Genomic DNA, 15,345 nt, shown 5'->3' on the forward strand with positions numbered 1-15,345 from the left:
ACCATATGAACTTAAAATTAGTAAAAAAAGTTTAAAATTAATAAAAATAACGAAAGGAAAATCAAACAAAATTTAAGAAAATTGGTCCTTAAATAAAGATGCTGATGTGCAGTACAGTGATAGATACATTTTTAGAAGCAGAAAGCTTCTTTACTAACTAATTTACAATTGCCTCTGCATTAGGGGAAGCTTGAGTACAGCCATTTTGATAACGGATCCCAATTGTCAAGTCAAGCACATTTCAGATTATAGCACTCTTAAAATTAAATAATGTGATTGGCACTGTGCTCTTTTTTGAATGCTTCTCGGTTAAATGGATTAATATGTTGCACTCACGCAACTCATTTATCAGTTGGAATTTTACCAGTACGCCAGCCCTGATTGTAGGAGCAGGCAAGGCTTAGAGAATGGCATTCTCCATTGGCCTCGGGCGGGATCGTACAAACCTCAGGCAGACATGCCGGTAAAATTCAGCCCATTATGCATGCTGAGCTGAGAGCCCAGACTTCTATAAATTTCTTGAAACAGGTGCACACAAGAGAAAAACTGCCCGATAGAAAGCACTTTTTTTCTTCTATTTTGTTAATGGCCAATGTTTATTTACACAAGGTAAAGAGATATCAAGCATTTATAATTTCTGATCTTTGTACTTTAAAGGTCTGGCTATTTTTAAAACAAAGAGCAGTTTTTAAAACAAAGATATGAATAACTTTTTTTAAGTTTTTCCACACATGCCATTGTTATCATAGGGCTTATTGATGCTCTACAGAATGGATATTGGGTGAATGGGCATTGAGGTGCTATGAGTTAACATGGAATGTATGATGGGCCATTGAGAGTAGATGATAGGACATGGGTTAGCATGGAAGTATGAAGGACCAAAGATGGTGGGTGGAGGGGCATTATTTGGCATGAGGATTTGAGAGGCCACTGAGGGTGGGTGAAGGGGCAAGGGTTGGCACGAGTTGGCATTTATGTGCATAGGGAATGAATGGGATGCGACGGGTGAGGACCAGAAAGCTCAAAATTGAAGATGACAACTGGAACAAAGTCCCAGAGCTGAGGCAGGCCTTTTAACTAGTCTGTCTTGGCATTCAACAGCCTCTAGGATGCCTCCAATCAGCATCTGGGGGTCGTGGGCCTGACTCCAGCACCCATCTGCCTCCCTCATTGTCCTGAACGAAGGCACCCTTTCCTATTCCTCAAAATGCCTCAAAATGAAGATCCAGCCTTATGTCATAACTTTGGCTTTACAATTAGGTCATGAAATGTCCATTTTTTTCAGGTGTTATACAACCTACTGATGTCCCAAAATGTGGGGCAGGAAGCACGCCGGAAGTACATATTGGTAAGGACAAACAAGCGGCATCCTTTGCCCATACCTGACATAGGCATTAGGCTCTTTATATATGTAGATAAGGGGCCTAATGCCTGCTTGAGGTTTCTGCTCCAAGATTGATTTGCTGCAAAAGTGGACGCTCTTGAATTTCTAGGCCTATAAGTTTGTTGCTAACCTTTTCGCAAAGGTTGATGGGTGCACAGGATTTTTTGCCATCTCCATAGTATCCTCGGAGACAATTACAAGCGACCTAGAATGAAGAACACATCAAAGAAAACATGCAAAGTATCATTCGAAATATCTGTGTGGGTGGGGTCTGTTATTTTGTGTTGGACCCTGCCAATCCAACAATAACAAGCTGGAATCTCAAGGTTACATTTTTCCTGAGTCCATTTGGCTGGATCTGGAAGTTTACAATACCGATTTGTTTGTGAAGAATTAATTTAACACAGTTATCATATCTATCATAATGTACACGCCCTGCTTAAACCCATAACAGACGTAGCTGCCCTTGGAATTCAATTAACCTCATCCATTGTTAAAATGCTTATTTTGATTCTTGGCTTTCTGCTACTGACAACCCAGTTTCCAGTTTCCAAAATGCTGGAGAAGGAACATAGGAACAGGAGTAGGCCATTCAGCTCCTCGACCCCGTTTCACCATTCAATAAGATCATGGCTGATCTGTGGCCTAACTCCATGTACCTGCCCTAGGCCCATATCCCTTGACAACCCTGCTCAATAAAAAGACTTAAACATGACAATTGAACCAGTATCCACCGCAGTTTGAGGAAGAGAGTTCCAAACCTCACCACTCTTTGTGTGTACAAGTGTTTTCTATCATCTCCCCTGAACGCTTGGCCCTAATTTTTAAATTATGGCCCCTGATTTTAGGACCTACAATGCGTGGAAATAGTTTATCTTTATCCACCCTCTCCCTCCCTGTAAATATTTTGTAGACCTCTATCACATCACCCCCTCAATCTTCTGAATTCGAGGGAATAAAGGCCTAATTCTTCCAATCTCTCCTCATAACTTAACCCCTGAAGTACAATAATGCTGGGAAAACAACAACATAAAACTGTAAAGATAAAAATGAAATACATTGGAATGACTAGAAATCTGTGCAGATAATCTTGCCTTACCTGATTTGGTCCTGTTTTGGTGCATTCTGCATTTTCATGACATCCACCATTCCCTTCCATACAGCCATCAATTTCTGATTGGAATAAAATACGATTTTAGGAATAATTAAAAAAACAAAGTGCAGTATAATTAGCAAATTCTTCCCACTGTCTATTCTTTCTCTATCCATTGAATTTACTTTACTTGGATAAAGAACTGACAAAGTTCATTATTCTATTTTACCTTCTCTTTATGCTCTTGTTTCCAAGGCATCTTGTTGCCCTACTCTATTAAACTGCGGCATGGCCCAGAAATCAATGATAGAACTGGGCTCTTATCAGGACAACAGTATGGCCGGAATTTTACTGCCCCACCCACCATGGGAATTGGAACAGGTGAGGGGCGGACGATGGAAAGGGCTGTTGACCTAGGGCAGGATTTTACGGTTTCTGGATGAGCTAGGCCATAAAATCCCACCCTATTAGTCACAACAGGTGGAGCATGCATAACCTTTGGTACCACAATTCGGATTAGCAAAGAAAAACATTCAAGCTTAAGATCACAAAGTCAATCCCCTGTGACACTGGTTATGGATAAATCAGTACCTAGATAGTGGATTTTGATGTCTATTGTAGTCTTATAGCAGTAACTAAGACAGGAAGTTTACTGACACAATTAGCTGAATTTTAACTTTGGTTGGAATCTGAGGGTGCATTGGGAATACAGAAGTTTCACAGCATGTTTGATAGTGGTTTTTTAATCCAACCACAGTCTCTGACATTGGGCTTCCTGAACATCTTGAGCCAGTAGGTGTGAAGACAATCTGTACCAGTCTATATAAAAAGGACATAGTGAGGGGAAAGCTTGAAGCATTGTGGGTATGTTTGACAAAGCCAGAACTTGCGCAAATGGAATCTCAGCACAGCAAGGCAGCAGCATACTTCAGCAATGCGTCTCGAGTGTAAATTTGCAGATGACACTCAGATGAGTGGCAGAGCAAAGTTTGCAGAGGACGCTGAAAGTCTGCAAAGAGATGCAGATAGTCTAAGTGAGTGGGCGATGGTCTAGCAGATGGAGTACAATGTTGGTAAATGTGAGGTCATCCATTTTGGTAGGAATAACAGCAAAATGGACTATTATTTAAGAACATAAGAACATAAGAAATAAGAGCAGGAGTAGGCCATCTAGCCCTTCGAGCCTGCCCCGCCATTCAATAAGATCATGGCTGATCTGTCGTGGCTCAGTTTCACCTTCCCGCCCTCTCCCCATAACCCTTAATCCCCTCTCTTATCAAAAACCCATCAACCCGCGTCTTAAAAATATTTAGCGAGGCAGCCTCCACCACTTCAACGGGTAGAGAATTCCAGAGATTCACCACCCTTTGAGTGAAGAAGTTCCTCCTCAACTCCATTCTAAACCGCCCCCCCTTTATCTTGAGGCTGTGCCCCCTAGTCCTACTGTCTTTTTTGAGCAGGAAGAGTCTCTCCACCTCGATCCTATCCATCCCATTGATCATCTTATACGTCTCAATGAGATCTCCCCTCATTCTTCTAAACTCCAACGAGTACAAGCCTAGTTTATTCAGCCTCTCCTCATAGCTCAACCCCCTCAACTCCGGCATCAGCCCAGTAAACCTCCTCTGCACTCCCTCCAAGGCCAAAATATCTTTGCGCAGGTGCGGCGCCCAAAACTGCACACAGTACTCCAGCTGCGGCCTCACCAATGCCCTATACAGCTGCAGCAAGACCTCCCTACTTTTATATTCAATCTCCCTCGCGATGAAGGCCAGCATCCCATTTGCCTTCCTGACCACCTGCTGCACCTGCAAGCTGGGTTTTTGCAACTCATGCACAAGGACCCCGAGGTCCCTCTGCACCGTCGCCTGCTGCAGTTTTTCGCCCCGTAAGTAATAGTCCTTCCTACCATTCTTCCTACCAACGTGGACCACCTCACACTTGCCAACATTAAATTCCATTTGCCATTTCCTGGCCCATTCGCCCAGCCTATCTAGATCCTTCTGCAGACTCTCCACACCCTCCGCACAATTTGCCGTTCCCCTAATCTTGGTGTCATCAGCAAATTTCGACACCCTACACTCGGTTCCCTCCTCCAGATCATCTATATAAATGGTAAAAAGCTGAGGCCCCAGCACCGACCCCTGGGGAACTCCACTAGTCACCATCCGCCAATCCGAATAGCACCCGTTGACCCCCACTCTCTGCCTCCTATTTGACAACCAATCCTCTATCCACGCTAACACCCTACCCCCAACTCCATGTCCCTCGATCTTCTGCAATAACCTCTTGTGAGGTACTTTGTCAAACGCCTTCTGAAAATCCAGAAAGACCACATCCACCGGCTCTCCTCTATCCACCACCCTAGACACATCCTCATAGAACTCCAGTAAATTTGTCAGACACGACTTCCCTTTAATGAAACCGTGCTGCGTCTGCTCTATCAAGCAATTGCCTTCAAGGTGCCTCGCAATTTCCTCCTTAATGACAGATTCTAACATTTTACCTACCACAGACGTTAAACTAACTGGCCTATAATTCCCCGCCTTTTGCCTGCCACCCTTCTTAAACAACGGCGTAACATTAGCCGTTTTCCAATCTTCCGGCACTTCCCCGGAATCCAGCGACGTCTGGAAAATAACCACCAAGGCATCCACTATCACCTCCGCCATTTCTTTCAGAACCCTCGGATGCGTTCCATCCGGTCCTGGGGACTTGTCCACAATCAGCCCCTCCAGTCTGTCGAGCACCACCTCTCTAGTAACAGTAATGTCATTAAGACCCTCCAGTCCTACCACCTTTCCATCACTAACACCCGGCAAATTATTCACGTCCTCCTCCGTGAAGACAGAAACAAAAAAGTTATTCAAGACCTTAGCCATATCCCCATCCCCTACCACTAGGTCCCCTTTCTCATCCTCTAAAGGACCAACGTTCACCCTAGCCAGCCTCTTCCTTTTTATATATTTATAAAAACTCTTGCTATCCTTTTTTATATTAAGCGCTAGCCCAGCTTCATAGTTTCTCCTACCCTTCTTTATCAACTTCTTTGTCAATCTTTGTTGACATTTAAACCTCTCCCAATCCTCTTCTCGCCCACTACTCTTAGCTCCTCTAAATGCCTCTGCTTTTAATTTAACACTTCCCTTCACCTCCTTCGTTATCCACGGCTTATTACCTCTCCTCCTACTGTCCTTTTTGACCATCGGAATAAATTTCCGCTGAGCACCAAGAAAGATCTCCTTAAAGATCCTCCACTGCTCCTCAGCAGACCCTCCCTCCAACGCACTCCCCCAGTCCACATTCGCCAATTCCTCTCTCATCCTACCGTACTCCCCTCTATTCAAACAAAGTACGCGTGTCCAGGAACCCACTTTCTCCTCCTCCATCTGCACCAGAAACTCCACCATACAATGATCACTCTCCCCAAGAGAATCCTTCACCGCAAGGTCCCTAATTCTACCCGCCTCATTACATAGCACGAGATCCAAGATAGCTCTCTCCCTCGTCGGCTCCAACACGCACTGTTCCAGGAAACTATCCCGGCAGCATTCCAAGAACTCCTCCTCAAGCCCACCGCGTCCAACATGGGTTGACCAATCAATATGCAGATTGAAATCCCCCGTAACTACGGCCGTCCCATTCCTGCACGCCGCACTTATTTGCGCGTTAACAGCCCGCCCCACCTCCAGATCATTATTCGGGGGCCTATAGACGACACCCACCAGCGTCTTCCTCCCTTTGCTGTTCCTAATCTCCACCCACAACGATTCCACTTTCTGCTCCTTGGCTCCAATATCATCCCTTGCTACCACCCTGATGCTATCCTTAATCAGCAGAGCTACGCCCCCCCCCCTTTTCCCTCCTGCCTATCCTTCCTAAACACTTGATAGCCCTGTACATTCAGCTCCCAGTCCCTGTCACCTTGCAGCCACGTCTCTGTAATGGCCACCAGATCGTATCCATTTGTGTCGATCTGCGCCACCAGCTCATCCACTTTATTCCGAATGCTTCGTGCATTCAGATAAAGTGCTTTCATCCCAGCCTTCACCTGGACCCTATTTGCCGTAACGCCACCAACCATACTCACGCCCCCTACTCCCTCTATTATTGGGACATCCTCGGCCTCTTCCCTTACCTGTACCCTATCCTTAACTTTAGACCTCGTAACGTCACCTACCCTCACACCCTCCCCCCCCTAATTAGTTTAAAGCCCTGTCTACAGTCCTCTTTACTCGATTCGCCAGCACTCTGGTCCCAGCACGGTTCAGACCAACCCCATCCCGCCCGAACAGGTCCCACCTACCCCAATACTGGTGCCAATGCCCCATAAATTCAAACCCATTCCTCCCACACCAATCCCTGAGCCACCCATTCACTTCCTTAAAATATATTTAAATGGTAAAAGATTGCAGCATGCTGCTGTGCAGCGGGACCTGGGTGTCCTTGTGCAGGAATCACAAGGAATTGGTTTGCAGGTGCAGCAGGTGATTAAGAAGGCAAATGGAATTTTGTCCTTCTTTGCTAGAGGGATGGAGTTTGAAAACTGCAAAGTTATGTTGCAGCTGTATAAGGTGCCAGTGAGGCCACACCTGGAGTACAGTGTAGAGTTTTGGTCTCCTTATTTGAGAAAGGATATACTGGCACTGGAGGGGGTGCAGAGGAGATTCACTAGTTGATTCCAGAGTTGAGAGAGTTGGCTTATGAGGACATACTGAGTAGACTGGGGCTATTCTCATTGGAATTCAGAAAAATCAGGGGAGATCTTATAGAAACATATAAGATTATGAAGGGAATAGATAAGATAGAAGCAGGGGAATTGTTTCCACTGGCGGGTGAAACTAGAACTAAGGGGAAGCAGATTTAGGACTGAGTTGAGGAGAGACTTCTTCACACAAAGGATTGTGAATCTGTGGAATTCCCTTCCCAGTGAAGCATTTGAGGCTATCTCATTGAATATTTTTAAGGCAAGGATAGATAAGTTTTTGAACAGTGAAGGAATTAAGGGTTATGGTGAGTGGGCGGGGTAAGTGGAGCTGAGTCGATGAAAAGATCAGCCATGATCTTATTGAATGGCGGAGCAGGCTGGAAGGGCCAGATGGCCTACTCCTGCTCCTACTTCTTATGTTCTTATAACACTGCAGGCATTATCTCCCTCAGGGAGATTCTGTTCCCTAAAGATGGGAGGGAAAAGTCAGCCTCGGAACAAGCAAGCTGGATGTGGCAGAGGAGGTCAGTGGCAGGAGTGCGGTGCCTCCCTCTGATAGTTTCATGACCTGATCAGAGTGGGAAAGGTGAGTGACATGAGACATTCGAGTACAAACCCCTTCTCTCTGCCTTCTTCTTCTGTACATCATTCCTACTTCACTGCTTCACCAACACTGCTCCACACATTCAAACAGGGAGAACAAGCAAATTCCACACAATGACCCAAACCGGGAAATGAACCTGGATTCCTGGCGCTGTGAGGCAGCAGTGTTAACAACTATGCCACTGTGCCTAATATCCTCATCTTACAGCAATGTCACACCAATACCTTATAATGCCCTCAACAAATGCTGTCTTTCTATCCTCTCGAAAGGTTCCTCAGCTCCCACTCTTGGTCTCTTCTTTCTTCCCTTGCTGAAGAGAGTACAGAAGATAGGAACAGAAAGAGCCAGAGGTGGCCTCTGGTCACCTCCACATTAACAGTTCATGAAGGAGGCACCGGAAAAGTTAGGTCTTGGCATGCAATACCAATGGTGATGGAGAATTGGGGGTCTCCCAGCTACTTAGTGACAAAATTAAATATCATGCAGCCACAGAATCAAGCATGTATACTTGGTGTCAGCAGCCAGTGAAACATGATGGCCCATGACTTTCTGTCTCCTCAGTGTGAGGCTTAGGTAATATTGCAATGATGTGCTGGGAAATCCATGCAGGAAGTTTCCATGTAAGGGTTTACCTGACCTGCCCAGAAGTATTAATTTCCCCTGGACAACTGCCACCCGACAGAAGTGATTTAAATCACTAATTTTGGATAATTCTGCCAGTTTTACGCTGATAGTTATTCTGAAAAGTTAGAAGGAAAAAAACTCCAAAGTAGCTCGTAAAAAAAAAAACCACCTGTCCCTGCACGGGACACCCTGTATACACACAACCACCCTCACCATCCTCCCCTCCCTGCCCCTGTGGGTCCACCATACCTTCTCCACTCCTGATCCACTACCCGCCCCCCCAACCCTCCCCACAAACCTCCTCATGGCCTCCCATGTCCGACCTGGCCCCTTCCCCTCCTGGTCTGGCCTGATCCGACCTCCCCACTGCCCCTCCTGACTCCTCAACCCCTGCCCACAACCCCCAACCCCTCCAAGTCTCCTGTCTCTCACCACCCCACAGCCTTTCCTGGCCTTTTAAAAATTTATTCATTCATGGGACTGGATATCGCTAATGGGTAAGAGGCTCAGAATTTGGCAGAGAGTAAGTTACCTCCTGATTCCCCCAAACCTGTCCAGCCATCTGCAAGGCACAAGTCAGAAGTGTGATGTAATATTTGCCACTTGCTTGGATGAGTGCAGCTCCAATAACATTTAAGAAGCCTGACACCATCTAAGACAAAGCAGCCTGTTTGATTGGTACCCCATACACCAATATTCACTCCCTCCACCATCAACGCACAGTGTCAGCAGTATATACCAGATACAAAATGCACTGCAGCAACTAAGGCTCCTTAGACAGCACCTTCCAAACACACGACCTCTTCCACCAAGAAGGACAAGGGCAGCAGGCGCATGGGAACATCACCACCTGCAAATTCCCCTCCAAGAAACCATACACACACCTTGACTTGGAACTATATCCCTATTCCTTCACTGGTGCTAGATCAAAATCCTGGAACTTCCTTCCTAACAAGACTGTGAATGTAGCTACGGCACACAGAATCATAGAACCCCTACAGTGCAGAAGGAAACCATTTGGTCCATTGAGTCTTCATTGATTCTCTGATAGAATATCTTACCCAGGCCCTCTCTTCCACCCTATCGCTGTGTCCCTGCCACTGTGAGGCAGCAGTGCTCAACACTGTGCCACCATGCCAAACATGAACTGCAGTGCAGCGGTTCAAGAAGGTGGCTCACCACCACCTACCTACTCAGGAGAATCTGAATGAGCAATAATGCCAGCAGAACCCACATCTCATGAATAATTAAAAAGAACAAATGCCAAAAAGAAGTTTTTCCTGCTATCAGAACCCTGCTATCTGACTCACCATGTGATAATTTACTTTAGTCTGGCCTTAGCTAAGTGACAGCAACAGCTGGCCTTTCCTTGGCACTGGTAGGCTTGTTAAGGTAGGGGTTTTTGCTCTTACTCCTGTGACTGCTTTTTAAGTGAACGTTAAAGACACTGAAGGTATTAAGGGGTATAGGGAGAGCTTGGGATGATGTCCAGACAGAGGACCAGCCATGTTCATATTGAATGGTGGAGCAGGCTTGAAGGGCTGAATGGCCTACTCCCGTTCTATATTGCACATCCAGGCAACTGTGCTGAATTTGTCCAAATACATTTCTTTGGAACCTTTGAAAGATAAGGAGGCTTTCATGTGGAATCTGGATTTGGACCAAAGTAAATCCCAGAAGTAAGAGTATCATGTTTAACAAACCAGACACATGGTTCCTAGAGAATAGTTTTTCAAAACTGCAATCATCTTTTGTAGCATGTTGTCATCACCTTCACACTTACAAATGTCCATGAGAGCATTAGTGATGAGCATTAGGATGCACTGTCTGAATGGGGAAATCTCAATTCAGTTTAAGTGAACTGGGCTCAAGTTTAAATCTTGAACATGAGTAGATCGTTTCCTCTAGAGCGTCAGGGAATCAGAAACAGGTTTAAACCAGTGAAGCAGAGGTCAAGTTCAGCAACAGTGGGAAGCTAAGGTCAGGGAAAAGGCCCATAACTCTGCAGCTGTGAGGATAGCCCTTAGTGAACTTGCCCTTGGAATTAGAGGCATCAGCCTGGCAGGAATGAAGCAATGATGTGGATATGCCGGCGTTGGACTTAAACCTGGTGTTGTCAGACTTAGGAATGAAGCAATCCAGCCACCCAGATAGTTTGGCAATTAAACACACAAAGCTCAAAACACAAGGTCATCCTTCGACTGAGAACTCACACCACCCAGTGAGCTGAAAGCCACTAATCGCTGAACATATCCATCTTTCTCCGCCACCCCCACTACCACTCCAAACACCCTCCCCCATACCCTGCCACCAGTAGACAGGAATGTTGTAAATGACTTAGAACATTTTAGGCAGTACTTTCTTATTCCAGTAACATCTGGCCCAGAATACAGCTGACCTACTTTTAAGTTAATCAAACTTGTTTATTATAATCTACAAACCCAAAGGAATACAGTCAATTGCCACTGGATGCCAACTCAACATGCAAGCATGGGGAGCCGGTGGTGTAGTGGTATTATCTAGTAATCAAGGAACCGGGGTAATGTTCTGAGGACCCGTTGTTTGACTCCCACTATGACAGATGGTGAAATTTAAATCCAATAAACTCTGGAATTAAAATCTATGGATGACCATGATTGTCATAAAAACCCATCTGGTCCAGAGAAGGAAATCTGCTTTCCTTACCTGGTCTGGTTCACATGTGACTCACAGATCCACAGCAATGTGGTTAACTCTTAAATGGCCTAGCAAGCCAGTTAGTTCAAGATACAGCTATTGTCCGAGCCAGTGACGCCCACATCCCATCGATCAATTAAAAAATGCAATGTACTTCTAATATGTAGAATCAGCCATGTGAGCTACCTTGTAGTACCTTGCATGACTCACTAGCTAACATATTATGTACAATGTATCTTATATTCTTTATGTTTATTATGACCATTTTCAACTTGTCACCAGAACCATTATAGGAATCATCTAATTATTGAGAGCAACAATCCCCAGCACCCGGCTGGCTGATTAAAATCTACCCCTGTTGTATTGTAACCAACAAATACCAGGAATAGTTTTATGGAAAAATATTTTCAGGGTTGCAGCAACAGATGCCAGGCTGACTAATGAGGAAGTCTTAGTCCATCATAACTATGCCGAGTTGGAAGATGTAATTACCAAGCAGAATGCACAAGAACATATGTGTGTTCCTCTATTTTGCTCTTTATCCAAAGCAGTCAGACTTATAATTAAATTTAAATAAAGCAGAAGCAGCTGAATTTGGATGAGTGGGGCCAGCACATGGAATTCTCTGCTTTTCACCATGTCTGCTTTTCATACTTACCTAAACAGATTAGCCCATCCCCAGTGTAACCGTCATGGCAAGTGCAAGTTCTCTCTCCTGCAGAAATGTTGGTGCAGTTGGAGTTCACTGAACAGCCGCCATTATTAACCTCACAGGGATTGATTTCTGTGAACAGAAAAATGGTGGTTAATGTGAACCAGAAAATAAAATGACTGTTTGCAGCTCTTGTTATCGGTCAAATAAAAAAAAATGATTCTAGTGGATAACACCATACTAACAAGGTATTTCTTTCCATGCTGTTTCCTTCTATTTAGTGATGTGCCACTTATCGTTGGGTTTCATGAACAAAGCATGGGGGATATGTCAATTTCTCATTATTGTGTAATAAACTTGGGCACAGTGGTTAGCATTGCTGCCTCACAGCCAGGGACCCGGGTTTGATTTGGGTCACTGTCTATGTGGAGTCTGCACATTCTCTCCATGTCTATGTGGGTTTCCTCTGGGTTCTCCGGTTTTTTCCCACAATCCAAAGATGTGTGGGTTAGGTTGATTGGCCATGCTAAATTGTCCCTTAGTGTCAGGAGATTAACAGGGTAAACATGTGTGATACGGGAATAGGACCTAGGTGGGACGTGGGTAGGTGCGGGCTCAATGAGCCAAATGGCCTCCTTCTGCACTGTAGGAATGCTATGATTCTTTGATGATTAGGTCGTAAGGGAGAAAGAGAGAGATCCCTTGTTATGAATATGAAGCTTTGGTTATTGTTTAGGATGGTTATGCTTTATACAGTATCTTTAATTTGAGATAAAATGGAGGAAGAAAAGGGACAGGTGATCTGCTATGAGTTCTGCCTGGCGACAAGCCTGTGGAGGTCTGGTTACCTTGGAGATCAGATGCTCAGATCCAGCCCTATTGAAATGCATGTGCCAGGTTTAACACCGAAACACAAAGAGAGATGCAGTGTTCTTGCTATTGCAAGCTTACTGGGTGGAATTTTGCGGCTGTTTAAGTTTAAGAATATGGGGTCTCTCTTTTAAGTTGGAGCTGAGGAGGAATCTTTTCTCTCAGAGAATCATTATTAGGTGGAATTCTTTTCTCCAGAAAGCTGTGGGGGCTGGGTCACTGAATAGATATATATAAAAACATACATAGAAAATAGAAGTGGGATTAGGCCGTTCAGCCCTTTGAGCCTGATCCACCATTCATTATGATCATCAAATTCAATACACTGATCCTGCCTCCCCCCATATAAAGGGATTCCTTGATCCCTTTAGCCCCAAGAGCTATATCTAATTTTGTCTTAAAATCACATTACATTTTGGTCTCAGCTACTTTCTGCAGTGGTGAATTCCATAAATCCATCACTCTCTGGATGAAGAAATTTCTCCTCACCTCAGTCCCAGAACATCCACCTCTCTCAATTTGCACCCATTCAAATGACAACCTGCCTTCCTGTTTTTGTTACTGAAGTGGATAATCTCACATTTATCCACATTATACTGTATCTGCCATCACTCACACAGCCTGTCCAAATCACGCTGAAGCATCTCTGCATTCTCCATACACCTCACCCTCTCACTCAACTTTGTACTCCATCTTCAGTCCCGTTAATTTCCCCAAAACCATTTATTTATTAATACTGATTTCCTTCAGCTCCTCTCTAACACTTGTGTTTCTCAGAACTTCTGGTACATTATTCATGTCTTCCTTTGTGAAGACAGAAGCAAAGTACGAATTTAATTCCTCAGCCATTTCTTTGTTCTCCATTAAGAACTCTTCCTTTTCTGACGATAAGGGGTCTACATTCGTTTTTGTCTATCTCTTTTTTTTACATATCTATAGAAGCTTTATCAGACAGTTTTTATGTTCTCTACTAGTTTTCTTTCATACTTTATTTTCCTCTTCTTAATCAACCCTTTGGTCTACCTTTGCTGAATTTTAAACTGCTCTCAATCCTCAGGTCTATTTGCTTTATCTTGCCAATTTGTAAGCTTCTACTTTGAATCTAACACTACCTCTAATTTCCCTTGTAAGCCATGGTTTGACCATAGTTCCCTTTCCACTCTTGCCTTCCCTTCCCAAATAGGACAACTTTTGGAGTTCATCTATTCATTTCTTGAATGCCTGCCATTGCCTGTCCACTGTCCTTTCTTTCAGTAATGTTTCCCAGTCCATCATGGCCAAATCATTACTCATACCATCATAATTACCTTTATGAGATTCAGGACGCTGGTCTCAGAATCTCACTATCCACCTTGATAATTGATTCTATTATATTATTGTCACTCATCTCCAAGGACTCTCTCACAACCAGATTGCCAACCAATCTTTTCTCATTACACACACCCAGTCCAAGATGGCTATTCCTTTGTTGGTTGCTTAACATATTGGTCCAGAAAACCATCCTGTGTACACTCCAGAAATTCCTCCGCTATTGTACTATGACTAATTTGACTCTCCCAATCTATATGCAGATTAAGGTCACTCATGATCACAGATAGTCCTTTACTGCAAGCATCTCTGATTTTCTGTCTAATGCTATTCCCAACATTACCACTACAGTTTGGTGGTCTGTATACCACCCTCACAAATGCTTTTTTGCCCCTTGCTATTTCTTAACTCAACCCATAGAGATTCCACATCGTCTGTGCGATGTACATTCACGTTTGAGACTTTTGATTGACAAGGGAGTCAAGGGTTATGTGGGGGTGAACAGGGAAGTGGAGTTGAGACCACAAAAAGATCAGTCATGATCTCATTACTGTGAAGCAGGACCAAAGGACTGAATGGCCTATTCCTGCTCCTAAAACCTGGGCAAGATTCTCGGGCCTCCCCTCTGCATTTCACTCAGTATCCAGAGTCAGTACTCTGATCTTGCTGGTGGTGGGATCTTCTGGTCCCACCACTGTCAATGGGGATTCTCATTGAAGCCATCCCACGCCACCAGGAAACCCACAGCAGGGATGGACCCCAAGCAGGACCAGAGAATCCCTCTGGCTGGAGAACTCCTGCCCTGTGTTACCAGCATCACTAAAACTGATTATCTGGTCATCATTATTACATTGTTGTTGTGGGATCCTGCCACATGGAAATTGGCTGTCATTTTCCCTTCATTAACAGAGTGACTATATTCCAGAGAGTTTTGGGATGACCTGAAGTTGTGAAAAGTACCAAATAACTTCAACACATTTCTTTCAAAGCATTTTCGCTGTTTGGATTTATATATGTTATTTTGACATTCCCTACAACTGATATATTGCATAGTCGTACCTGAGCAGTGGGTTCCATTCCCAGTGTAGCCAGCCGAACAGAGGCAGAAGGCCAGAGAACCAGGAGGCCCTGGAAGGCAACTAAAACACACAGACACTCAGCTTCGTGTTCTTTCTTTTATTGTCAGTTTTCACATGTTACTTTATTTATTTGATTTGATTTATTATTGTCACGTGTACTGAGATACAGTGAAAAGTATTGTTTCTTGCACGCTAGACAGGCAAAACAAACCGCTCATAAAGTACATAGGGGAAAAGGAAGGCAGAGGGTGCAGAATGTAGCGTACTTAGAATTCAGTTTTAGAAGTGCAGAATTATTACAAAATATGAAATTAGAGGGCATGCTGGGGACAGCTCACAAGAAGTCA

General features: G+C 44.3%; 1 protein-coding gene across 2 annotated transcripts in view; it reads right to left on the bottom strand.

Annotated features, from left to right (window-relative positions):
* stab1 (stabilin 1) overlaps positions 1-15,345 on the bottom strand; it is a 217,287-nt gene that overhangs the window by 53,365 nt on the left and 148,577 nt on the right. For both annotated transcript variants that reach the window (XM_080181778.1, XM_080181779.1), the window contains 4 exons: positions 14,979-15,058; positions 11,748-11,873; positions 2,484-2,557; positions 1,515-1,589 (listed from right to left, as the gene is read on the bottom strand). In XM_080181778.1, coding sequence (XP_080037904.1) covers positions 1,515-1,589; positions 2,484-2,557; positions 11,748-11,873; positions 14,979-15,058 — 355 coding nt within the window. The remainder of the gene's footprint in view (positions 1-1,514; positions 1,590-2,483; positions 2,558-11,747; positions 11,874-14,978; positions 15,059-15,345) is intronic.

The sequence above is a fragment of the Carcharhinus amblyrhynchos genome, chromosome 3 (genome assembly GCF_965287045.1).
Source record: "Carcharhinus amblyrhynchos chromosome 3, sCarAmb.v2.hapA, whole genome shotgun sequence".
Lineage (NCBI taxonomy): Eukaryota > Metazoa > Chordata > Chondrichthyes > Carcharhiniformes > Carcharhinidae > Carcharhinus > Carcharhinus amblyrhynchos.